Source organism: Electrophorus electricus, chromosome 7 (genome assembly GCF_041902795.1).
Source record: "Electrophorus electricus isolate QZ-2024a chromosome 7, ASM4190279v1, whole genome shotgun sequence".
Classification (NCBI taxonomy): Eukaryota; Metazoa; Chordata; class Actinopteri; order Gymnotiformes; family Gymnotidae; genus Electrophorus; species Electrophorus electricus.
Window position 1 is genome coordinate 25,307,737 of NC_137503.1, and position 24,654 is coordinate 25,332,390.

A 24,654-nucleotide genomic window follows, 5' to 3' on the forward strand; every position below is an offset into this window, starting at 1 on the left:
TATTAATTAGCTTTGATTCTGGGAAATCCGTTCCTATAACACTTCCTCGCCTCAATCGCGCTGTCTGGCCATGTCAATAAGACATTTAAAGAAATTACATTGACGTTCATTATTATTTTTATTACTGTTTGGAGATATCCGTGCAGGAAAGAGATGAACAAAACATGGAATAAATATAAATTAAAACAAACTTGCGACTTTTTTTTTAATTAACTGAACATTGATCAACCGAGAACATTAACGCAGGTGCGTTATGAAACTAATCTGTTATGTTACATTAATTCTGAAGAACAATCTAAGTAAATTAGAAAGATACCCAAGTATACCCATTGATCAGATGCATACAGTAATAATTACTTTTTCTCCAGTCAAACTTCATTAGGCAAAGTCAGCAAAACAAGTACTACTCGTTCAAACACCACTTGAATTTTTATGTTGTAGTGGTCTGACTGATGCGCCCCTGTGCACCCCCGGTGGGGTTTGTAAAAAGTGCTATGTGAGTGTGTATGCTGCTGTCAGCAGGAGGAGCAGCCGTGAACTCACGGCCAGCCTCGTCACCTCAGAACGGTTCCTTTTGCAGCTCACAGACGAAGTTGCTTTGAGCTCAGGTATAATCCCTGTGCTGTATGATGCGTGGTCCTTCAGTCGTGGGGGGTAAAAATGTAAATGGGATTAGACATGGGCCTATTTAGGTTAAGTATTAAATGGCATGTTTGGGAACTGCAGGAGGGCCACAGTCTCCCAAGGATATTAGTAAAACAGATTATAGCAAATGTTCATATTGTATATTGTAGACAGGCTGACTGAACACTACATGTGCTGTTGTCAATGATTTTTTTTCCCCGCTGCACTGGGGAATGCCTAGGACTTCAGACTAGCGATTAGATAGAAGTCGGTACCCTGAATGCAAAATGCATCCTGAATTTATGGACTAGCTGGATTTACGTTAAAGGCTGCATGCACACCATTATGTTTGTATCTGTCTAAAAATAGTCCTGGTGGTGCACTTACAGTTCAGATCTGCAGTTCATTTATGACCATATCGAGGTGTAGCATACCCAACCAATTGATAATCTCCAGTATAGGTCCCTGCTTGTTTAAGAAGAGTTATAGTCATCCACGTCATTCAATCGTATGTCACGGTGACAGGACTTGTAATATAACTGAAGATGTTTGCCACACACCCAAGCTTCTTCATCCGTTCAGAGTAGTTCGCACCAATTTTGTACCTGAAACTCAATTGCTGTGACCCTAATGAGTTTCCTGAAGTACCCACAAAAGTTTAAATGGCAGAGGAATTTCCCACCATGCAGTTGAATCGATGAAGTGGTGAATGAGTGGTGATTTGTCTTTAAGCTTACACCTCAGCTCTAGTTACTGTGACACTGCTAGACAGGTCGCTGCTGTTGATTAGGTTCAAAGTCTGCTTGTAGCATTTGGCAGGAAAGCAGTAGAAAAAAAAGGCTGCCATTATCTGGTACTTACCGTTACATTTCCCACTACTGTGTTCTGTTGAATCATCTTTAGTGTTTGCTGATAGTCATTGATTGACATTTCATTCCATGTCTTTGTGGACATCATTTTAATCCAGTCTCTGCAAAGTAAAGAGATGACACTGAGAAGAGCTCTTTAAGAAGGAATAACAATCAAACACAAGTGGGATAGAGTCAGGAATGTTCACTGTATTACGCTGCATTATAGACACCCATCTTGGTAAACAGGGCTTTCTGGTCTGGGAAACTAATGCAGTTACTGAGATTCATTGCTGGGTAGTAGTAGAGAAAGGCCAGGCACATCTCATTAATAGTGGACAACCCCACCTGTTGGGAAGAATAACATTTGCCTGAAATTCCAAGCATCTTAATTTGAGGAGAAAGAAATGGTAAGGTCTATTAATGTTTTGGCTAAATTTGTTCAAAGTGGCTTAGTCATTTCTTCTGTCCATTTTATATTTGTTCACACTAACTTTCTGGAAAGCTTTGTCTGATTTTACGAACCCAAGTAAGTCCTGATCGACTACTGGTGTTATATGTGCATTCCACCAGGAGTTTGTCACCCTGTCAGGAGAAAATGAAGTTAATTTGATTTAAATAATACAAATAACATTTTGACATTTTGCAATCCTTTGCATATTTAGTTTTTCACTTGGTCATTAAGATGTCTCCACTGTAATGTTGGACAATGAAAATGTAAAGTACTCAATGACTATTAAATGTAGGGGGCAAATTGCTAAAAGAGGCAATGCAAAACTATCATACAAGTTAAACTGTATGAATTCCTGTGAATTTGCATATGTGAGTCCAAGGCAGCCACAGTGATTACCTTTTGTTAACTTGACACCTACCATCTGAACTGTCTTTGTTTTTCCCAGATTTATGGCTTGCTGATATTCAAAATTGTAGTGTTCATTCGTAATTAAGAAATCAATCTGTTCTCCGTCCCTAAAAAAGACAAGAACACAAAAGGGCGTAACCATATTGTAGTTCTAATCAAATCTATCAGTTATAACGGAACATTACTTTGGTTTCTTGTTTACTACCTGAAGTGGCCAACCCGCACCTTCCGTCCAGTCAGGTGGGTGTGTAGGATGACTGAGAACACCTGCATGTCCCGGGTGGGCTCAGAGAGCACCTGGAGAGCACAAGGCATGAGACACTGTGCGGAACAGCTCCAGACAGCTCCCGCAACCTCCCACACATTACACCTTACACCTCACTGCACTTAAACCTGCACAGTCTGTCTTCTAATAACACAGTGTTTGAGGTTTAATTAATAGTTTACTAGGTTTATTAGTTCGCTCTTAGAAGCCTATATTTTGTCACCCTTTTGATACTAATCTGAATGACAATCACGCAAAGAACATAACTGGAGTTTGGACCTAAGCAGTAAGCCTGACTGCGGTATTAGAAAATGAACAAATGCTTATTGTACCTGGGGAATATTGTGGGTGTCACACAGGCCATAGGAGAGGAAGGCCGATGCGTTTGGTGGGATTGCATACCCAGGAGCCACTGCTAGTCCTGCCTGTAGGACAGCGGCATCATACTCACGCAGCTGAGCGGTGTAATAGAGCCGGAAGCCTGAGTTGTCTACAATACCTGCACATACAGGAGAAACAGCTCGCATGCTTTCTTTCAAACCTATTTTAATGGTATTCTACTATGATGAAAGGTTTAGTAATACAATATGTACCCCCTTCAGGGAATGAAGGCTTTGTTTCAGTTAAGGGTGGGTTTAGATTACCTGGACTCTGATTCTGGTTGTTGTAGTGCAATTCAAGCCTATACAGAATTTTCCCTCCATCTCCCCCTACGGGGATGCCAGCCACTTCAGGAAGTTCAAAGGCCTGAGGATGTGGCAAACACAAAGCTAGAACAGGGTTTCCCAGCCCATTCCTCGTTTGTCTCAGAAGTCACTACAAAGCTACAGCTATTCATTCTTGATTACTCGGTTCAGGTTTGATGGGCTCTGCGTCATAAGAAGAAAATTAAAAACTGATCTGGAACGTCCACGCTCCCCAGGTGCAAGAAGAGGAAGCGCACTTGTCAGTGAGACAGAAACGCGGCAGCTCATTCTTAGTCCAAACTTCCAAATGACCCACGCAGACGAAGCTAATGAGAGAGGGTAACTGTAAAATCACCCCCCAGAAAGTGTTTGCCACTCACTCCTCCTCCCACCCCCCAGCCTGCCACGGCCTGGTAGCACTCGGTTGCTTCCTCCGTCTCGTAGCATGCGTGCTCATACGGTGTAGTCACAGTCGGTGGGCAGCGGTATAGCAGCATGTGATGTACTAGGTCTCGATTCTCCAACAATGGTTCCACCTGCAAATAGTAAACTTGCACATTTGACAGACAAAGGTTTCTTAAAATGTACCACTGGCACTCTAAGCTGGTACAGCTGAAATGTAGTGGCATAACTATAACCTAGCTACTTACACGATAGATGTGATATTTCTGATCGAGTGCTGGGAGTCTCATAATCTTGCAGTGGTAGTGTGTGCTTTTGGAGGGTATAGTGAACTGTAGTGGAAGGTTAAAAGAAAAGTTTGGCACACACGGTAACATAACACTGCAACGACGGTAATGTTCTTTGAAAATGACCACATGCTTCCTTTCAGTGCCAAGTGTTAGGTTAACGAGGACACAAAATAATCAAATATTTATGAGAACAGAAAGTATGTTTGCTCGAGAATAAAAGTACTGCCATGGTAAGTTCTTTGAACTTTGGCAGCTTGTTGTTTTTTTTTTTGGGGGGGGGGGGGTGCCTGTACAGTTGACCCCAACCCCAGTTTAGGCTCTGGTGGAGATGGAGGGCATCTTAAAGGTAGTAAGTGCTTAATTGTGCTTCAATTTGTCTGAAGTACCTTTTACTTTTTTATTGTGTTGATGTTTATTTGCATTATTAGTTTTTTGTATAAAGACTATGCACTATAAAGTGTTTAGCATGCACAGACACTTTCTGTTAAACATCTCCTGATTTCCTGTGTGTTTAAGCTTGTAAGAACTTTGTACCTCTTAAGCAGCTTTGAAAGTGGTTTTGTTTCTCTTGTTTCTCAGTGTTTTGTTAGAAAAGTTCAGCAGTGGCTCGAGTGACACCCTTTCAAACAGTTAAACTTTTCCCTGAGTTTCTCAGTATCAGGTAACTGCATTTGATTCCTAAGCGTTTGAAATTCAAAGCAGCAAACAATACAGGCTAACAAACACAAATCTGTTAAATCTGTGAAAACCATGTCAGTGGCATAAGTTAAAAGTAAATGGCAGAAATACAGGCTGCTTTGAAAACCTGTATGGAAGGTATTTCTGAAAGATTTGTCAAAGCATACAAAATTCCCAACAACACATGGACAGTCCTTTCCTGCATATACACAAATCTGCATTACCTCTTAATTATCCTAATTACCACAAGTATCATAATTACCAAGTACTTTATTAGAAACACCTTCAACCTGCACTGACTGGCTACGTTATATCTTAGCAGAGATTAGTAATAATAAAAATAACAACAGTGATAATAATAATAATAATAATAATATGATACTTAAATCATATCATAACCCTGTGACAGTATGGCCCCCTCATCCCGTGTGTGTGCGTTCGTCTGCATGGCCACGCTCGCCCTGTGTATCACCTGTTCCTCGTTTCGTGTCGTTACGGTTTATGTATATAAAGTCTTGTGTAGTCATTGTTAGTTGTCCGTGTTGAACCTTACATGAGCATATGTGCTACGTTGTCTTCGTTGTGTCTGTCAATAAACGTTATTGTGTTCTACACGGCTCGCCTTTGCATCTTTCCAAGCCTCCCAGCGTTACAAACCCAAAGATTACGGTTGAGGAAAGCTGTAGGCTAGAAATAAGTTGTTTTAAGATTGGATTTGAATGGGTTTACAGGTGTACAATTATTTCTGCCTATCTTTTGCCACACACAACCCCTATTCTTTTCATCACTGGTCTGTTTCTAGCTACAGTACCACTGCTGACCAGGTATTATTATTAAAGCAGTGATATTACAATGACAGTGGATTTGTAGTGTGTGTTACACTAGTACGAGTACTGTCAGACACAGTAGTGTTGCTGAAGCTTTTGAAGTTTTAAAGTGTGAATCTGACCATCGATGAAAACTTGGACAATTGCTGAAACATAATATCCTAACAGATATGATAGTAGTGGTAAACATGAACTAACATAGCAGAGTCAGACATGTCAGAATAAATCAGCCTTACATTGGTCACAGTCAGGTCAAAGTATTTGCTGTCGGAAATCCTGGCTTGAGGCATGTACTTCAACAGGTTCACTTCCTTTGTGCCCCGCTGTCTTCTGTGGTAACTAATGTCATCACTCTGGCCATATGCATAGATCAGCTTTATTGGCACTTCCTTGGGAGAAATCAGGAGAGATTTGATTCAGTACACTTTTCACAATCTCAGAAAGTTATTCTCATGTTATTCTCAAGTTTTTGCAATAATGCTTTTGTTGTTTTTATTTGGCAGAATAAAAAAATTGTTTTTATTTGACAGCATGCGGAAAAACAGTAAATGGACATGAATGTTTTTTCTTTGCATGAGCTCAACTGTGAATAGCTGACAGGAGCGCAGTCAAAATACTTGTCAAGCTCTGAAGAAAATAATACAGCTGTCCATGACTGCAGTAATAAAAGTACACTAAAGATAGAATATTTAATTTCAGGTCACAATGCAATTTAATACTCAAAAGTATAAATCCCATGGAGCCAAAAACTAAAGGAGGGTAGCTAATGAATACAAGCAGTCGTCTACTGTACAACACTGAGATACCCTGTGGAGATGCAGGGAGAGCAACAGAATTCCCTTCTGTTTGGGACCATTTTGCACAGGACACCTGTAGACCACAATAGGGCTTGCTGATTCTTAGCTTTGCCCTTTATTGCCAGTGTAACACAATATTTGCTGCAGTTTGACAATGTTGTGAATGCTATAGAAAGCGGTAAAGCGAATGCGGCATAATTTGCTCACAGTGATTGGGAGGTCATATTTATCACAGGCCCTGATGGAGCGCTCGAACTTCATCACCGTTTGTCCATCTGCCTCGGTCAGAGCAAGGAGTCTATAGTCCTGCTGCTTGTCCAGAGGTGGCAGGGAGTTGCCCACACCATGCCTATCCTAAACACAGCACAGAGCATTCATAAGCAGGGTTTCTTTCTCATTTCTACATCAGGGAATGCTGGATACACTAGTCTCAGTATCAGGTTTACAGTAGTTATATTTAAAGGTATTTATGTTATTTGTCTCAGCAGGTCCATCACACAAGGAATCACTGGAAGAGGGCAAACATCTGACATTTTTAAAATAATGCAGTTGCCGAGTTCAGAGTTAAATGTTAAATGTTTTACTGTTACAATCTTCTTATCCAAAAATAGAATTAGAATTATATATTAATAGATAGGCTAATAATGTTTAAACCCCTCATACAAGAACCCATGAATAGGTCCAGCCTCTCATTTCATATTAGTTTCAACTGAATAATAATAATTATTTTATATATATATATATATATATATATATATATATATATATATATATATATATATATATAAAATTAAACTCCATGCTTATAATTTACTTATTAAAAAGTTAATAGCCAAAACATTGCTTCTGAACATATGAATTATTTTACCGTAAAATATAAGCCTTTGGTGTCCACTCCTCCAATAACTAAGTCAGCTCCATCCATGCCCCCGTTGGGGCTGAACCCAAAGCCAACCCAGCCAGTGGTCCTCGCTCTCACTTCAAAGAGAATAGAGTCCTTCTGGGTGTCAAAGCCCCAGCTGAGCCTGATGGTGCTGTCTTGGTCCAGGTACTCAGAGAAAGGGAGCAGTGGGTCCTCAGCCACCCCTGACACATGGACCATGGACAGGACCAGGGGCATAAGAACAGAAACAAAGCTCATAGTGCTCCCTAACAGTGAATGCTTCTCTCTCTCTCTCCCTCTCTCTCCCTCTCTCTCTCTCTCTCTCTCTCTCTCACTGTATCTGTGTTCGACAAGACTGTGTCTGTCAGGTTTTTTCAGAGAGGGACAGGAACTCTACTGTGCCACCGAATTATACAGAGACCTTTTGTATTCTGTTGCTCTTACTGTAGAGCTTCAGTCACTTCCTGGTATTCATGGAATAGCATAAAGTGCAGAGGATAACGCCACACAAGGCTCAGAAGCCTGAGTCAGAACTACACTTACAAAATCCACATACTCATCAGACAATCGATATATATTTATAGCTGTAGCGTTTTTTGGGGGTTTTTTTTTTAATCAAAGCGCATGCCAGAGGCGACATAAGCCAGGAAAAACTCATTAAGCGCTAGAGGAAGAAACCTTGACATGAAACAAATCAATTTATCACATCATTACAAACACACGCAAGCAGTTCACCTTCGAGACAATTACACACATTTTAGCTGTCGTGCAAAATGCACTTGTGTACAAAACAGGAACATATACTACATTTCAGGTTTCTTGGTCCCAAAGTGAGAGTTTATTTGGATTTCATACACAAAGGTAACAGCGCTTTACATAAACAAGAATATTACAGCAATTTCCTGGTTCCATTTCTGTATCGATTTTAGGCAAAAACAGTTGTTTTTTAGTTTTTGTTTTAGTTCTGTTTTTTGTTTAGTTAACGGTGAAACCCTTTCAAACAACACAGCGGAGCTACACCGCCAAATTACTTCTCCCGCTCACATTAAAGCAATCATGTTACGTCATCTTGATTTTTTTTTTCGCAGAACATTTGCGAAACATTTAAATGAAAACTTAGTCCGTGTGATTTATAGATTATATGCTGTGAGTCAGTATTATGAAGAGAGCAGTCTCTTCTGAGCGCAGCATTCACCCGCACCCATTAGTTACAGCCTTTGCAGCCAAACATTTAAGTGTTTCGCAAATGTTAGTCTAAAGTCCGGGACGCTTGTTTGCAGATTCGTGTTTGTGTGAACGGGTAGGTCCTGGTTTGAATTAATTTGTCGCTACAGTTCAGGACCGCTAGAGGTCGCCGTCACCATTTATAGGAAAACAAGTTTGCGAACTCAACACACCACCAAATTGCTTATAGGTATCACGACTTCACCTCTGACTTTCCAGAAAGTTACAACTTTGACAAAGTACTGAACGTTATTAAGCCAATGCTAATTTAACTTCATCTGAAGTACCTGAAGGAAATCTACGGTTTTAAGAGACACGCAATTTAATTTAGATGGCAAATTTTACAGTTGTATCTAAGACAAATAACCACGGCACGTCTAGAACCAAATCGCAAATGGTTGTTTAAGTGTTATTAACCATCACATTTTAAAATAAATGAATGCAGAAATGAATACAAAAACCATATAGCACCGAAACAATACAAATTAACTAATTACTACATAACATTTTCAAATAAAATACATTATTGTTGTTGTTGTTGTTAATATTATTATTATTATTATTATTATTATTATTATTATTATTATTATTATTATTATTAATTTGAAGTCTGCACAATACACACCATCTGGACAAAGTACGTCTTGCAGGGCGCAGCTATAGTTTCCGGTTTATCTGGTCCAGTGTGGGATACGTTTCTGTCCAAAGTTGATCAGCTAATGAGCCTGGAGCGTCGGCTCGCCCGGATCTAGCAACAATATTGAATTCATTTCTGGGATTGTTACTTCTTTTTACTTTGTTGGTGTGAGGACTAAAGGACACGTTGGTTTTAGTAATGTATTAAAATTAGCTGGTTCAGCTGCTCTGCTAAGGATTGTTTTCGCGGAGTTCTGAGACGGAGAAATGTCTGGCTGAGGAATCGTTATCACTAACAAACCACAAGTTCTGTAATGATCGATTAATGCAATCGTAATGGCATTCAAGGTGAGAATTATTTTGACGTTTGTTCTATAACTAAAACGTTTTGAATTCCTTTGCCTAGAAAGCACTGGTAAGTCTTGTAATACAGTTCCAAGCAGGCGCCAACATATATTCTCGTTTATTTAGAAGGTTTACAGGTTTCGCAATTGACATATTAAAGTTTGTTACATTTGTCTAAGACAGTGGTATGTGGTTCTCATATTTAAAGAATGTTTCACCGTTTTCCTGTAAACATGGAAAAAATATATCATTAAGAGTGTCTTGTGACATTTCACTACCCTTCCAGTACGGGTCATCACATCGCGCAGTGGATAGTGGGATATGTAGTTTTTAATGGGCTCGCAGACGTAATCGGCTGCACTTTTGTATTAACTGTTATTATTCAACTAGTCATTTTTGCTCAGAAACATCGATGTGATGTTTAGTTAACTCGCATATTTAATTAACTCGCTGAGCTTTTCTAGGGTAACTGTTGGGATGTCAGATAGTAGTCTAGATGAAAGTGGCCTTATAAGCAGTGTCTCAGTCAAATTCCATAATTTATCCTTTTACTAGGATGTCTAATGTTTGGCCTTTATTGATAGACCTCTTTCCAAATTTTTTTCCAGCTATGATACTTTTATTTTGTAGTGTTAGTAGCGTATGTTCTGATTAGTCAGTGGTCTTGTATATGTATTTCAGGTCAGCAGAGCTCTGATTACTAATTTTGGTTTAGTTTCATTCAGGTATAATTTGTTTAATAGTTAATAAATTCTTAGCATTTTGTAGATTACCAAATTTGTAGTGATGCACTAAGACATCAGAAAGGCAGATATGCTAACACTGAATAAGTTAAACAGATGCAGGCGCACACACAAGCACATACACAGAGACTTTCCCTGTTGGTATAAAGAAAGCCTGTAGCCTGAGTAGGACTCCTAAATAGAGCCCTTCACTCAGGCGTGTGTGTGTGTGTGTGTGTGTGTGTGTGTTAGAATAATGGGGGCTTTGTAATGATTAATGCATCCTTCCCCATATAATTAATATAGATATAAATAGGCCAATATTCTATCTTACCTATATGGAGTTTTATAAAATTTGAATGCATTTCATGCTTTGGGTTGTGGTTTGAACTGATTATATTTATCTGCACAGATGAAACTGACTCAGTTTACTGCCAAAACAAATATCTTCAGCAGATCAAAAATGCAGCTAAGAAAAAATAAACTGAAGACAATTTCTATTACTTATTTGAACAGACCAAGTTAGACCAACCTTCCCTGTCTTTATCATCACAAAAGAATGCTGAGTTTAATGGTTTTAAATAAGAGCATGGATGCTCACACTTGCAAACGTGTGCGTGTGTGTGTTTGACTCTGCATCTTTAACTCTGTTCTTCATTATTTGCTTGCAAAGGCACAGGTTTTATATGACTTCACAGCAGAACCAGGGAACAATGAGCTCTCAGTGAAGGAAGGGGAAACAATCACAATTACTAACCAGGTAAACTGGTATCCCACCATCATTGCTGGTACTGCTCACTGTCTGAGTGAGTGTGTGTGTGTGTGTGTGTGTGTGTGTGTGTGTGTGTGTGTGTGTGTGTGTGTGTGTGTGTGTGTGTTCTGAATGAGAGATGCTTTGGGGCAAAAGCATGGCTGTGCCTCATTGAGACCAGTTAGAGTATTTTCTGTAAATCTGAAACCTTTACTTGATTTCTCAGAACATAGGAGGTGGTTGGCTAGAAGCGCAGAACTCCAGAGGAGAGATCGGCCTGGTGCCAGAAGACTATGTGGAGGTAAGGCCTTGGGGCACACACAGGGTCAAAGGCGCTGTGTGTTCGCACTCACACACGCGCGCGCGCACACACACACACACGTATGAATATCCATGATTTGTGTAGTACTGTGTGTGATGTTTCCTAAAGAGGACAGAAACATCCTCTGTGAGGTGTTTGCCAGAGGCACCAGGAAGCCATTTCTGCCCTTATGACCCAAAATGAACCGGCTGACATTTAAAGATCAGCAGAATCTGGGTGCATGCATGTTGGTGTGTTTAGTTTGCATATATGATTTAATATAATAATTATAGCTAACATTATCTTGTTATAGTGTCTGTGTGTTTAATAATAATGATAATAAGAAAATTTAGCCTGTTGTTCTTTGTTTGTTTAAATGTCTGTTTTATAATAGGGCTTTGTATATGAATAAGGAATTACAATGACTTTTTATTTATTTTTGATTAATTCAAAACGAAGAGGTACCTTTTGAATACTTCAGCATGTATGCAGACAGTGGGATTTTCCATACTGCTGCAGTGAAAGCAAATTTTTGACCAATCAGAGTGTGGTAATATCACACATTAGCCTACATTGCTCACATTTACTTTGGCTCATCTGATTTGGCTCATCTGATGTAAATAGATAACTCTACTTATCCATCACTAAACTGAAAGGAAGATATGGTGTCTGGTTTTGTAACTGCAGTGTTACCATGGAAATGAATGGCAGATACCACGGTGATAGTGTAGTGTAGGTCATGCAGGCAACTTCATCAGAATGGGGAATTATCTGTCCTAGTTATTATTACATTGGCGTGTTGGTAAATAATGGTATTTAATGGCTTAGAGATCTGTCAAACTCTTCAAAAAAGGTTTGTTATGCATTAAATTAGCATTCAGATAAAGTGTGTTCTGTAAAATCTTGTGACTTTGTGTGTCTGTACATGCTTCATCTTTATTATCCTGTAAAGATTTATGTAGTCCTGTAGGGTGGGCGGACAGAGGCCTTGTAAACAGCTCAGTCTCAGTGTAAATACACTGGAGCAGTGAAGTGTGTTTGTGCTCTACATTACCAGGCTTGGCTCCTGCTCTCTCTCCCTCACAGCTGCGTACGCACACACGCATGCACACACACGCATGCACACACGCATGCACACACGCATGCACACACACGCATGCACGCACGCATGCACACACGCATGCACACACGCATACAATCTTTCTTCATCACACATCTGTGACAACATGTATGCTTCTCTGAAATCGCGTGCTTCCCTTAGCTTGTTTCATGGAAGCTTCTTTTCCAGATCTGCTGGGTATAAACCATGCAGAGTTGGAGAGGACGCTTTAATTACTCTGTTGCAGCTTGTAGCATTCTAACCAAAACACACAACAAGCCTTGAGGTCAGGACAACCCCTGCCCCTATTTAGGCAAGTCGCTGTTTTCCAGAGTGTAAATGTCAGCTTTCGTCTCTCCACAGCTCAATAAGCCACAGCCATTTGCAGCAGCAGGAAATGCAGCCCCATTGGACCTCTCCTTCTTTGACACTCACGCCCTGACCCCAGCCTGCAGTACCCAGAGCCAGGTGAGTGGTGGCACGCCCCTCCTGTGACCACGCCCCCTCCTCTAAAACCCACCCACTGCTTCGCAACCCTGGACAGGAGGGCTTACCGGGACGAGCTTGTTTGATGAGGACCCGAGGCAGCACAGGGAAGTTGTGTTTTTGGTTTTTTTTCCCTCTGTCTCTGACTGTTTCTACTCTTCACTTGGCTCTTAGTCTCTTGCAAGCAACTGAGTCAGTGGGAGAGGAAGGGAGATTCCAAATCCAAGCGCAAAATGTTTTAATCCGTGTTGTGAAAATGTGGACGTAGGATGGTTGTGGCAAAGCAAACGAGTGAAATAAAACCGGTCACTGTGACAGCCGACAAAGGCATAGTTAGATATGTCGTCGCTGCTCACAGGGAAGATTGTGGAAATGAAATTATAATGCAGCTATAAGTGGGTGGGAGTTACTTGGACTATTGTTATGACATTGTGAGAAGTAGTTATTTCAATAGATCCCTTGTTTTGTAGTAAACAAGGAGCCCTGGTTTGGCTCGCAGTACTGGCTGCAGGAAGCTGAGAACTGCCTTTGACATGGGACATGCATGACCAATCGCATGACGAATCGTTTATCAGCGTGTCATCATTTAGAACAGCAACATTTGTTTTTTTTCTCTTGCAGTCTTTTTTTATGCTCTTGAGGGACGTTTCAGGGCAGGGCTTGGACTGGAAAAGTGTTATCTCAGTGCTGGCAAATTTTAAAGCAGAAAATATGTAAAACCATTCGGATGAGTGCTCCATTAAGACTAGTTACATATTGCGCATCATTTTACTATTGTTCGTTCAAGAACTCGAGGCCGTACCTGCAACATTTTAATCCTATGTAATTAATTAAATTTACATATGAACTGTAAATATTTTTGCATGACTTTGGTAAGTGCCCAAAACTCTTATGATGGGGGAGTCTTTATACACTAAAAGGAAATTGTCAGCATGTATGTAAGTGTCCTCGCAGACTGTAAGTGTATTACTCATAGAATGCATATACATTTTCATTCATTTTTTTTCTTTTATCACCCATTGTCAATGATTCTCAGTACACAATATCTGAAAATGCAAACATATGTTTAAGTAGAACATTTGACTATTTTAAATGAAGCTAAACATATTAAGAGAGATCCAAATATGCCACGTCCGTCGACAAACACACGCCTCACTTTATGCTGTAAGTAAAAATAACATTTTTGGTTACTATGTAATCCTTAGTGGATTATAAGTATTTATTTCAAACCATTTAAAAAAACAATACTATTGTCATAACGAGGAGGTGAACACATGTAGCGTATGCAATGCACTGATATGATAGTGTATTCGCAGAACCTCTCAGGAGTTTTAGCATTAATTCATCATGGAGCTGTTTAGCATTGAGACACTGGGCATAATAGCAAATATTGTTGGCTATGTCTTCTCAGAAGTTCTCTTATCTGATACAGAAGTGAAAGCTCCATTTTCAGGATTTGTGAAATTTGCATATTTTTTTTCTTTTCTGTTTAAATTAGTTTTAAAAAACGAATTGCAGCTATAATTAGTTTTAAGAGGCTGAAGTTACTGTAACAGACTGTAGTGGGTATGTCCCATATGATCAGTCCGAGGTTGGTTACTACTTTGACTCTGTTAGCCATCCAAAGAAACCACGGAAGCACGGATCACCACATGGTCTTCATCATCTCTGACTCTTCCTTGTCCTTCCTACCTATGGTGTAACCTGCTACACTATGATAATGACCTGTCAGCCGTCAGTTGCCCTAGCTTGGAAGTGCTGTGGTTCTTTCATGCTGTTTCTGCTGGCAAGTGTCCATTGTATGTGTTTAGAAGGGCCAGCTGTGATGGACGATTTCGTAATATCGTCAGTACTGCCGTTCTGCATGAAAACCCTTCTCTAGGTTGCCGTGGTAACCCTTTCCTCACACGTACTCTGTGATGATGTCAACTCTCTCCTTCAAGGTGGAAGTAGTTCAGCTGGAAACTCCAGCCACCCCCTCCTCTTCCCCCAATGAGGTAAACCAGCGTGCCATACTGCACGAGGCCGGGGGCCACGCATGGTGCCTCTCCTAACTGCTGTCCTTCAACCCCAAGCCCCTCCTCCTTTCCACACCAAGCCCCTCCCCCTTTTGTTTACTGCCATAATCAGTGTACACACGCTATCCGAGGGATGAACATTCCTGTGGCTGAATTAAGCATCTCACATTCTTATACACGCAACACCTCCAAATCATGGCACTATGTATACAATACAATTCCATCACTGTTTACACCAATCTCAGTGTCAGTGTCTTGTTTAAACAAGGCAGTGAAACAAACGTGTCAGCGAGAACGATATTAACGTTAATTCAGAGAGAGAATTTATATGCCTTATGGTCTGATTTTTAGTGATAGAATTAATTAAATTGTAGATTTTCTTTTCAGTCTTTTAATATTAGTGTTAGTGGCATTCCTTTATTGAATTGTTTGTACTCACTGGCCTATGCTGACGCTTCTGATCTGGGGGAAAAAAAACACACACACACACGCACGTGCAACATACATATTGTGTGTGTATAATGACCTACACAAACATGCATCTTACATATTCTCAGCATGGTCAGAATTTGTACCATATGCATGGCATGCAGTTTTCCCTGGTTGCTTAATGCGAAATACACAGACAGCGATCAAGCTCCCCTTTTTTGCATGTGTTATTGCGTAGAAAATAGATTTGACCTTTGGCCTCTCAAGGCCAGAGGTCCATTGATGCCGTCTGCCTATAGGTGTGGGACAACACACACGTGCACACGCACAAACACACACGCACGCACACATAAGGACACGCTGAACCCAGAAAGTGTGTCCATTTGAAGCTCCCCATTTGAACAGAAGGGGAGTCAGCTGATCTCTCTGTACCATCATTGTGTGCTCTCTACACTTCAGTACAAAGCTACTGAACAAAGCACGGCCTCAAAACAAACTATTTTAAGCTTTGGGTTTTTAAAGTCAGATTTGAGTGGGATGTGGTTTGAATCTGTTCCTCACAGGAAGCTCAGAATGTTTATTGAAGAGAAGCTGATGACTTGGATGGCACTTCTGTCCATTTCGTCTGTCGCACATGAGCTCCGTATTTTATCAACCTTTTCCTTTCTGTGTTGTGTGAGAGGTTCGGTGCACATCTCTATACCTAGAGCGATGCAGCTAGCAAGAGAGCACATAATGGCAGGTGTTGAATATCAGAGAATTAAAACTGCAGATGCCCTTTGCTATTTTTCTTTACATGTACAGATTTAGTTTAATGTGGCAAACCGTATTGGTTAGTGCACGGTTTGCAGATGCAGTGAGATTAAACCACTTTTGGCACAGAATGTTGCCTGGTGAACATTAAGACTGCACAATATGCTTGTTTTAATTTGTTAATCACCATACTGGACTTCCTGATCACAGAAGCCTCTAAAAAAGCACTGATATTTATAGATTGTGTGCTTACTGATCTGTTTTGATGCATCACAGTATGATTTAAGAAACCAATCATTTTGGTAATTGCGATATGTGGCATAAGCGCAGTTCTAGTGTTTTTGCCACATATCTTGCAGCAAATACTACACTGAACATTGATTTTCCCATCGCCACATTCTCACATTGTTCATGGATTAGTGGTTTTGGAAGAATGGACTTCCAGTGCAGGTTGGTCCTTCTCTTCAGATGCTTGTCTTTTCCTACAGAGTAACGGTAATGACCCTTGGGCAGTGTTCGACACCAACGCCTCTGGGGGGTTCTCCAATAACTGGGCCGCCCAGCCTGAGGGCACAGAAACGGGCAGGACTGGCAGCAGTGTCTGGGGCTCCAGTGCGCAGGGCCATCCTCAGGCCTACCAGGGCCCAGGTAAACCTCTCCGTCTTTGTGCCTTGCAGTCACAAAGAATAGAATGCACTCAGGACGTCTGAGTGTGAGTGAGTTATGGAGCTATTTTAGCCTGGGTATTGCATATCTGTTATGAATAACCTATCTGTTATGAGATAGGGCGCATGAGCTAAAGACCCGCTAAGTGTAAAAGTGAATTTTAGAGGCCGAGAAGCGATTTTTATTTTGTGGTGATATTAATTTGTATGTATTTTAGGAAGTTTTAGATTGTGATTTTTAATGTACTTGTAGTGTTTATTCATCTGAATTGTATTGATGTTGGAATCATTGGCATTTGGTTTTTTATTGTATTTTGTGAAATGGTGAATAAACGGGAAAAAAAAAATCTGTTATGAATAACCACTTATATTACATGTGGAACTTAAGTAATTTAATATTAATATGACAAATATTAATGTGACAGTCCAACACAGAAACTTTGTCACGTTCATTTCTTTTTAAAATACCTGAAGGTCTGTACACGGAAAGTTTATTTACATTTTATGTGTGATGGAATGCCTCGGTGGTGTAAGACGGCAGTTGCAAGGGTAGAGACTGAGTGTTTGGAGGAGTAACTGCTAGTCTTGGCAAAAACAGATTTTATTGACATTTTATAGGGTGCCATCCATATGTAGCAAAACAGACTCATTTGAGGAGTGAAGTCTGCTTCTAAAGGGTGCAAAGTTCTTTGTTACTGTTTCATTGAAATAGTATGTAGTGTTCAAACACTAATCCAAATATGTGGGTCAGAACGGAATCAAGAAAGTTGATGTGCATTTAAACTGTATGGGTTTCAGTTAAAACGGTCTAGTAAATAATACGTTATTTCTTCCCTCTCTTTCCAAAGACATTTACCCTTATCCATACTTAATCGATTACACAGGTATATCATGCATTAATTCTGGGGTGTATATAACGGTTCTAACATTCTGCATGGAACTGTTCTACCAGCATGTGTTTTTGAAAGTGTCCTTTGATTAAAATGATGTGGTATAACTGTTATGGCCAATTCCAATAATGCTAAGTGTGCCTTAAAAAAATATGGAGTCATTTTTCCAGACACAGAGGAAACCTAGTCTAAGACTAAACTGCAAGACCAATGGTGAATCACCACTGGAAATTCTATTTGTTCTAAGTCTAGGCTTAATATGTGACTAGCAAACTGACCCGTGGTGTTTCCACATTGACTTGTAGGCCCTCATAAAGAGGCACAGAGCATGCAAACCCTTCCCTTATTCTCACTTTGGCAAAAATGCTCCTGAAAACCTTGAATCATGTAAATGTTACTAGGCTATTATATCATAAACTGTTTATTTATCTGAGGTAGCCTGCACCTGCTATATAAGTATCGTCCTGCTTAATAAAAGCCCTGCTTATGGTTTGCGTTATATTCAGAGTGTTCTTGACTAACAAAATCGCATCTGTTTACATACATAGTGGTATGTAATATGCGCTTATACATGTGTAATGTATGTATAATAAACGTGTAGCATGTGTGTGACGTGTTTTAAGGTGCAGATGACGATGAGTGGGACGATGAGTGGGATGATAGGAAGTCCTCCTATACCGAAGGAGAAGCAGGTGAAGGCGGGGCCTTGAACAGAGGCGGAGCCCACGGGACATCCATGAAGATCTCCCTCAACAAGTAACAGTCCTTTCAAGCTATCATCCTTTCTCTTACCGTGGAATTACATTGCGTAACTCAGCAATGGTATTTCCCACAGCTGGAGATCATCAGCCTTTTTCATGGTGTTTTCTTGTGGCTAACCTTCATCCTCCACGGACAGATTCCCTGGCTTCTCCAAATCAGGCCCAGAGCTGTACCTCTTATCCAAACAGGCTGCCAAAGGAACCAAGCTGTCTGTCTTTGTAAGATATTAATTCATGTTGGCACACAATATTTCAATAGCTAATATGTTAATTCAGTATTACTGTACTGGAAGTATAAATGATTATTAAAGGAGCAGTCGGATTTACCACCATGAAGTAGCAAACAAAAGTGCATCTCACATGAGACTAAGAATAAAGATTTTCTTTGTAGTCTTCAAATCAACCAGTATTTGTGTCACCAGGTGTCAGTATAATGGCTGTTTCATATTCTGAAGAAGAATCATTGGAAAAGAATGATATATTGCTCCTTTAATGGCTATATAAAAGCATGCTAGGACATATCGTTATAACTGCAAAGAGGCCTGTGCTATGTTTGAGGGTGTGTTTTTTGTGTCGTAGCAAGGGGAGGTTGGGCCAGTGTGGGAGTATCCTGAGACCCAATTGGACTGTGTTGTAGCAGACCCTAAAAAGGGCTCCAAAATGTATGGACTCAAAAGCTACATCGAGTACCAGGTCACACCCAACGTAAGTCCTACAGCATGCAGAATGGGACAAAACACTGTATTATGTCAACACATTGCTAATGTTCTCATGATGTATTTGTTTTTCCAGACCACCAACAAACCTGTCAACCACAGATACAAGCACTTTGACTGGCTGTATGAGAGACTTTTGGATAAATTTGGCTCAGCCATCCCAATCCCATGCCTACCAGATAAGCAGGTGACAGGTAGGGAAACTATTACTATTACATGCTCAGGCCCCCTTTCACACACCCAGAGAGCAAACAGCTTGTTTAGTTAAGAATAACTGACCTGCTGCAGGGCTCCACAATCACCAGAATGTGCTATGCAGCTGTTAAATACCAGAAAACCCACCACAGATATTCCACACATCTCTCAAACTACTTTCCAAAGCTTCTTAGCACATCGGAAACTTGTGGCAATTAAATCAATAGTTTTGTTTAGCGTGACAGTGAAGGTAACTATGCAGTGCCTTGTCAGGGCGCTTTGAGGAGGAGTTCATTAAGATGCGCATGGAGAGGCTTCAGGCCTGGATGTCTCGCATGTGCAGACACCCAGTCATCTCCAGCAGTGAGGTCTTCCAGCTCTTCCTCACCTACAAAGACGAGAAGGTACGATGAGTGAGGGCTCGAGCTTTTTAGCTGAGAGGGATGTCATGGCCTGTCTGGTGGTGACTTGCATCTGCGTATGTGAGTGCAGGATTGGAAGATGGGAAAGAGAAAAGCAGAGAAGGATGAGACGGTCGGTGTAATGATCTTCTCCACCATAGAGCCCGAGGGAGTGCCAGACCTGGACCTTCTGGAAGTGTGAGGACTCCCTGACATTGTGACATTGTCACTGGTTGTTCATTTAAATCGTTACTCAGATTAAATGCTGCCCATCAATAAGATCCTGTTAACCACAGGGCTTTGACCCTAAGCATAGTAGCGTATTGCTAAAGGATTTTGTGTGTGTGTTTTTGTGTGTGTGTGTGTGTGTGTGTGTGTGTGTGTGTGTGTGTGTGTCTAGAGAGCAGAAGTGTGAGCAGTTCAGTCGTTTTACTAAAGCAATGGATGATGGAGTGAAGGACCTATTGACAGTGGGACAGGAGCACTGGAAACGATGCACAGGACGTGGGTGAACTCCCAGAATCCCTCTGAGGCCATCAAAACCACCCACCACGTTACCACAGACAAAAACTCTCTTATTAGGAAGACACATTGCTCTTGTGATTATGCTAGAATATGAGACACTTGAAAGTGAAATGCATATCCCTTTCCAAACACACAATAGTTATGTTTCCAGGGCAATTATGAACAGGTGTTTGTATTTTCTCTCATAGCCCTGCCAAAGGAATACCAACGGATTGGCAAAGCTTTCCAAAACCTGTCATCAGTGTTCAACAGCAGTGGATATGAAGGTGCAGGATTCTAGTTGTTCCCACAGAAATATATGCATGTTATGATCCCTTTTGTAGCTTTGTGTTAGCCATAATTACAGGTGTGGCAGCATTTTGTTTTTAAGTGTGTGGTTCCAGCCTTTGAGCGTGTGGTTGTGGCATTTTCTCCAGGGGAGGCCACTCTTACTGACGCTCTGACGGCAGCAGGGAAGACCTATGAGGAAATTGCCCAAATGGTGGCAGAGCAGGTACAGAATATTGAAGGCACAGTACCCCTCTTTTAACTGGAGGCCAAACAGCACATTTTATTCCACATACTTTATCAGTGTTTCCAAGCCCTGCTAACATTTAGAGGGCAAGTACCTCTGATCTCTAAATATTAGCACTTCCCCTGCTCTAACACACCCATTGTTAATAAAGGGCTAATGTAGGGCTAAGGAAGGGCTTGTTATTTAGCGTCTGCAAGAAATGGGTTGTGAATATCTTTCAATTTAATTTAGTCGAACTAACCTTTTGCAGAGTATACCTTAGTTTCTTCCTCTTCCTCTTTCTGTTCCATTTCCTCTTCTTCTTTTTCTTACTCTTCTTCTTCTTCTTCTTCCTCATCTTCTTCTTCTTTTCCTCATTTAGACTGTCTCAGGTTTCCGGCATATACTTCCAGGACATGCCTTTAGTTTTGTTGCCCCTTTTTGCATGGCCGTGCCGACCGCGATCAGCAGAGTCGGCAGCGTTCACTCTGCGTCCGATACCCGTCCGCGGGGCCCAGGCCGCCTCGTGTCTTGGGACCAGCGAGGAGACTTGGGTCTGATTCTCCTGCTCAGCCTCTCCACTCATCCTCAGAATAACTCGCGCTACTCACTTTCAGTTCTTTCTGCCTTGCTCATTAAATCATGCTGACTTAAGCTTTCGCCGTTGTGACGTGCACTCGCACGAACCTGGTTGTTGTTCGGTGTGTACGCTGCGTCTGCTTGGAGGACTTCCCTGGTAAGCATCCATCATCATAGCAGCTCTTTCTGGACTGACCAGTTTTTGATGGCCTTTACTCATAGTCACTGCCTGTCTCCTTTTCGTTGCGTAGTGATAACACGTTGCTGTAGGTTGATTCAGTCTAAACATGCGCAAAGCCAATCTGCTGTAACCATGCGGGTGTGAATCGGTGGATATTAGTCAAGGGCTCTGATGTGTGTTGCTGTGAGTGCTCTTCTTCAGTGTGCTGGAGAGTTGTCACTGATTGAGGGTTATATACCATATTCAGGAACTCTACCAGCCACTCTATGTTTCTCCTTTGAAGGGAGGGAAGCTTTAGGAAGTGCAGGAGTCCAGCACCCTTCTGATCAGTAACTGTGCTTTTGGACTGAATCCATGTTGAGCTATGGCTTGCTTCTAATATGGACTACAGTAAGCAAGTCCTTATTAAAATGTGATGTTTGTAAGGGCTCCTGCTTATTTAGCCAAATGTGCTCCATACAGTCTATAAATAGACTCACTACTTAATTGTTTGTAGCTGTCAGTATTGTTCCTTTAAAAGGTTATCTGTTGTTTTCTGTAGAGGCTAGCCAAGGTTTTTTTTGTTTGTTTGGTTTTTTTTCCTCTTTTGTTTATTTTTAATGTCACATAGAACCCTGACTGCTCTTTTAGCTCAGATTTGGCAACGAGTCATATAATTTGTCAAATTGGTGATATCCACAGCTATTTTAACTATTTTAGGGATCACACTTGCTGCATATCTAGGTGCATGTGTATGTGAGTGAGTGAGTGTAGGAGTGTGGTGTTTTGGTGTGGGTGTTGGCGCAGATGTGTGTTTGTCAATTTGATAATCCTACTTGTGTGTTTTTTCTTCTCAGCCCAGAAAAGATCTTCACTCCCTCATGGAGACTAACAACGAGTACAAAGGGCTTCTAGGATGCTTCCCTGAGACCATCGGAGTTCATAAGGTACTGAACTTAGGAACCACGCCACAGAGGGCTCAGCATGTATACTTTAATATTAAAGACATCATTAACACATTTTTCATTTACCCTTTGGTCCTTGTAGGCTGCAATAGAGAAGGTGAAGGAGGCTGATAAGCTGGTGGCCACCTCTAAGATAACCCCGGCAGAGAAAGTCACCATGGCCAAGCGACTCAGTACCATGTCTTACTCATTACAGGGTACTGTACCAACTCGTCACCTCCAGCGAGAAGAAACCTTAGAGCATAATTGCTATTGAGTGCATTCATACCCTGCCCCTTGACTAGCTCTTGGTCCTGATACATGTCTGATTATGTCCCTGTAGCGGAGATGAACCACTTCCATAACCACCGCATCTATGACTACAACAGGGTGATGCAGTTGTACCTGGAGCAGCAAGTGAAATTCTATGAGACGGTAAAGTGTTTATCCAGCTGCTAGAGGTTCTCCCGTTATCGCGTAAGCCTGTATGCTCGATGCGTTTGCTCCATACACTCGATCCTGCAGTGCTTGGCGTGGTGTGTCAGAGGGTATGATGAGTAATGCTGCATCAGCATGAGGGAATGAAGGGGGGGGATGTAAAAATGAATGAACGAGGGAAAGAAGAGCGCGGAGTGTGTGCAGTGTGTGAACCGAGGGACTGTTTTTATGCCTGCAGATCGCTGAGAAGCTGAGACACGCTCACAGCCAGTTCACTACCATGTAAAGAAGAGGACTGCACCGACACACACAGCTGCACCCACCGCGCTGTGGGGACGTCGTTCTACCTTTCCTCTCTCCCACACCCCCTCCCACGCTCCGCTTCTTCTGTTCCTCTTTCTGTTCAAGATTTATTTGCCTGTGACCTCAGTGTCTAAAAAAGCTTCTGTCTATCTTAAGGCCAAAGGCAGATAAAATACCACATAGCGTCTCTTTCAGCACAAAGCAGCTGCCCGCAGTTCTTCATTTTAAAGTGACAGAGCAAGCAAGCTTTCCCTCTAAGATCAGTGAAGACGCTTGAGGCCAAGACATTAAACGGACAACAACGACAGCAACAAACTAGCCCCGCTTGACGATGCGTTTATTGCTCCATGACCATTTGCTCGGTTCGCCTCGTCCTCATTTTAGCCGACTCCATTTCTCTTGTCCTGTGAGTCTCCTGCGGTGATGAAAGGGGAGGATTGGCTGTGCCGTTCTGCACGCTCTTAGAGGTGTGGCCTTTTGCAGAGGCATGACCTCTCTCACTGTGCCTTTTATGTCTGTACTGGAGAAGCTCAGCACAAAACACACACACACACGTAAAGACATCTCTGGAGGATATATAGGAGGGCTGGTCCTTTTTTGCACAATAGATGGCATCCATGCATCAAATGTTTTTTCTCCTCTCTCTCTCTCTCTCTCTGTCTCTCTCTCGCCAAATGTTGAGCAGCATTGCCTGTCACTAAGCAATGTTTTCTGCTAATGTTTCCAGCTCAGTGCAATCTTCCTCATGTGCTTCTTTAGCCCTCTCACATGAACATATATTCTTTATCAGGTGCATGTGCTTCCATTTCTCCATGTATTGTTTATGTACAGCAACGTTTTCGTCATTTGCACCAAGGATGATTTAAAAAACAAAAAGTTATTTTGACAATTTAATAAACCCTGATTTGTACTCTCTATGTATGGGATTGATTTGTTGTTTTGGTGTGTGAGAAGACGTCCTTCGTCTTCCCCGACAGCTGTGTGAGCTTTGGGGAGAATATGAATGGGTCAGGATGAAGCAGGGTGTTGTTTCTATAGGTGAATGAACATTATGTACCAGAGGTGGAATTTCCTCTGCTTCATTAAGTGTGTTGGCATGCTGGGACATAGTTCATATGGGTCGTCTTTTTAGCTGGAAGATGCATATAAAAATGCTGTGATGCATTTCAAGGAATTTGGACCAAAACTTTTAAGATCATAAGAAAAAACCTTTTAAAAATCCAGGCATGGAAATTGTGAGTACAGTCTGTTCGGTATGACTTACTGCTTGGCAATGTTTTACAAGCCAACTGATTTTTCATTTTCCAGTGTTTGAGTTCAACCTAAATCCACATTTTCAGTTTCTATGTATTGCATATAATATAAGTACATAACACTTCAGAAATCCACTTGGCACAAAATAATGTGAGAATTCAGTTCGTCCCTGCTTCACCAGTCATCTCTGTTATTGTGGCTCAGAGAATTTGATTGGTTGGCAGTAGGACGGCTGCTCAGGCCAATAGACGTGGCCGGAAGGTTCGTGGGTAGATCATCATGCTCACCTTACGTAGGGAGTAATAGTCTGAATTCTTCCAGATGAAATGCACAATTCTGTTGTGCCCTAAAGCACTTTTCCCCTTCAGAGAGCAGCATCCACCATCACTTCAGATGGCTAGTCA

The 24,654-nt window shown here is 41.3% G+C and overlaps 2 protein-coding genes across 6 annotated transcripts; one reads left to right on the forward strand and one right to left on the reverse strand.

The window, feature by feature from the left end:
• Positions 1–99: 99 nt before the first annotated feature.
• Positions 100–7,622, reverse strand: moxd1l (monooxygenase, DBH-like 1, like). The gene is made up of 13 exons (XM_026998179.3): positions 7,148–7,622; positions 6,487–6,633; positions 5,719–5,871; positions 3,936–4,019; positions 3,666–3,821; positions 3,244–3,346; positions 2,932–3,098; positions 2,540–2,631; positions 2,345–2,441; positions 1,998–2,057; positions 1,690–1,820; positions 1,486–1,594; positions 100–639 (listed from the first exon to the last, which is right to left on the reverse strand). Exons 1-13 carry the CDS (start codon positions 7,418–7,420, stop codon positions 493–495), a joined length of 1,719 nt encoding a protein of 572 aa, XP_026853980.2. The 5' UTR covers positions 7,421–7,622; the 3' UTR covers positions 100–492.
• Positions 7,623–9,043: 1,421 nt separating this feature from the next.
• Positions 9,044–23,913, forward strand: snx9b (sorting nexin 9b). 5 transcript variants are annotated; one of them, XM_026998260.3, is made up of 20 exons: positions 9,048–9,370; positions 10,763–10,849; positions 11,067–11,141; positions 12,604–12,708; positions 14,670–14,723; positions 16,415–16,574; positions 17,440–17,475; positions 18,105–18,237; positions 18,380–18,461; positions 18,822–18,947; positions 19,035–19,152; positions 19,427–19,557; positions 19,646–19,752; positions 19,955–20,058; positions 20,268–20,345; positions 20,496–20,572; positions 22,169–22,258; positions 22,359–22,473; positions 22,599–22,690; positions 22,932–23,913. In XM_026998260.3, exons 1-20 carry the CDS (start codon positions 9,359–9,361, stop codon positions 22,977–22,979), a joined length of 1,830 nt encoding a protein of 609 aa, XP_026854061.1. In that variant the 5' UTR covers positions 9,048–9,358; the 3' UTR covers positions 22,980–23,913. The 5 variants fall into 5 exon arrangements, with proteins under 5 accessions (XP_026854079.2, XP_026854061.1, XP_026854069.1 ...); XM_026998268.3 differs by lacking the exon at positions 17,440–17,475 and having other exon boundaries at positions 9,049–9,370; XM_026998273.3 differs by lacking the exon at positions 14,670–14,723 and having other exon boundaries at positions 9,049–9,370.
• The last annotated feature ends 741 nt before the right edge of the window (positions 23,914–24,654 follow it).

What these genes read in the sequence shown, in the direction of transcription:
- moxd1l (XM_026998179.3), bottom strand. Translation starts at nt 7,420, where the DNA reads ATGAGCTTTGTTTCTGTTCTTATGCCCCTGGTCCTGTCCATGGTCCAT. An exon ending in GCTGGGGGGTGGGAGGAGGA is followed by an intron (nt 3,347 to 3,665) that starts GTGAGTGGCAAA and finishes CCACATCCTCAG; the next exon opens with GCCTTTGAACTTCCTGAAGT. An exon ending in GTCGATCAGGACTTACTTGG is followed by an intron (nt 1,821 to 1,997) that starts GTTCGTAAAATC and finishes TCTTCCCAACAG; the next exon opens with GTGGGGTTGTCCACTATTAA.
- snx9b (XM_026998260.3), top strand. An exon ending in TCAGGCCTACCAGGGCCCAG is followed by an intron (nt 16,575 to 17,439) that starts GTAAACCTCTCC and finishes CTCTTTCCAAAG; the next exon opens with ACATTTACCCTTATCCATAC. An exon ending in ATACTTAATCGATTACACAG is followed by an intron (nt 17,476 to 18,104) that starts GTATATCATGCA and finishes ACGTGTTTTAAG; the next exon opens with GTGCAGATGACGATGAGTGG.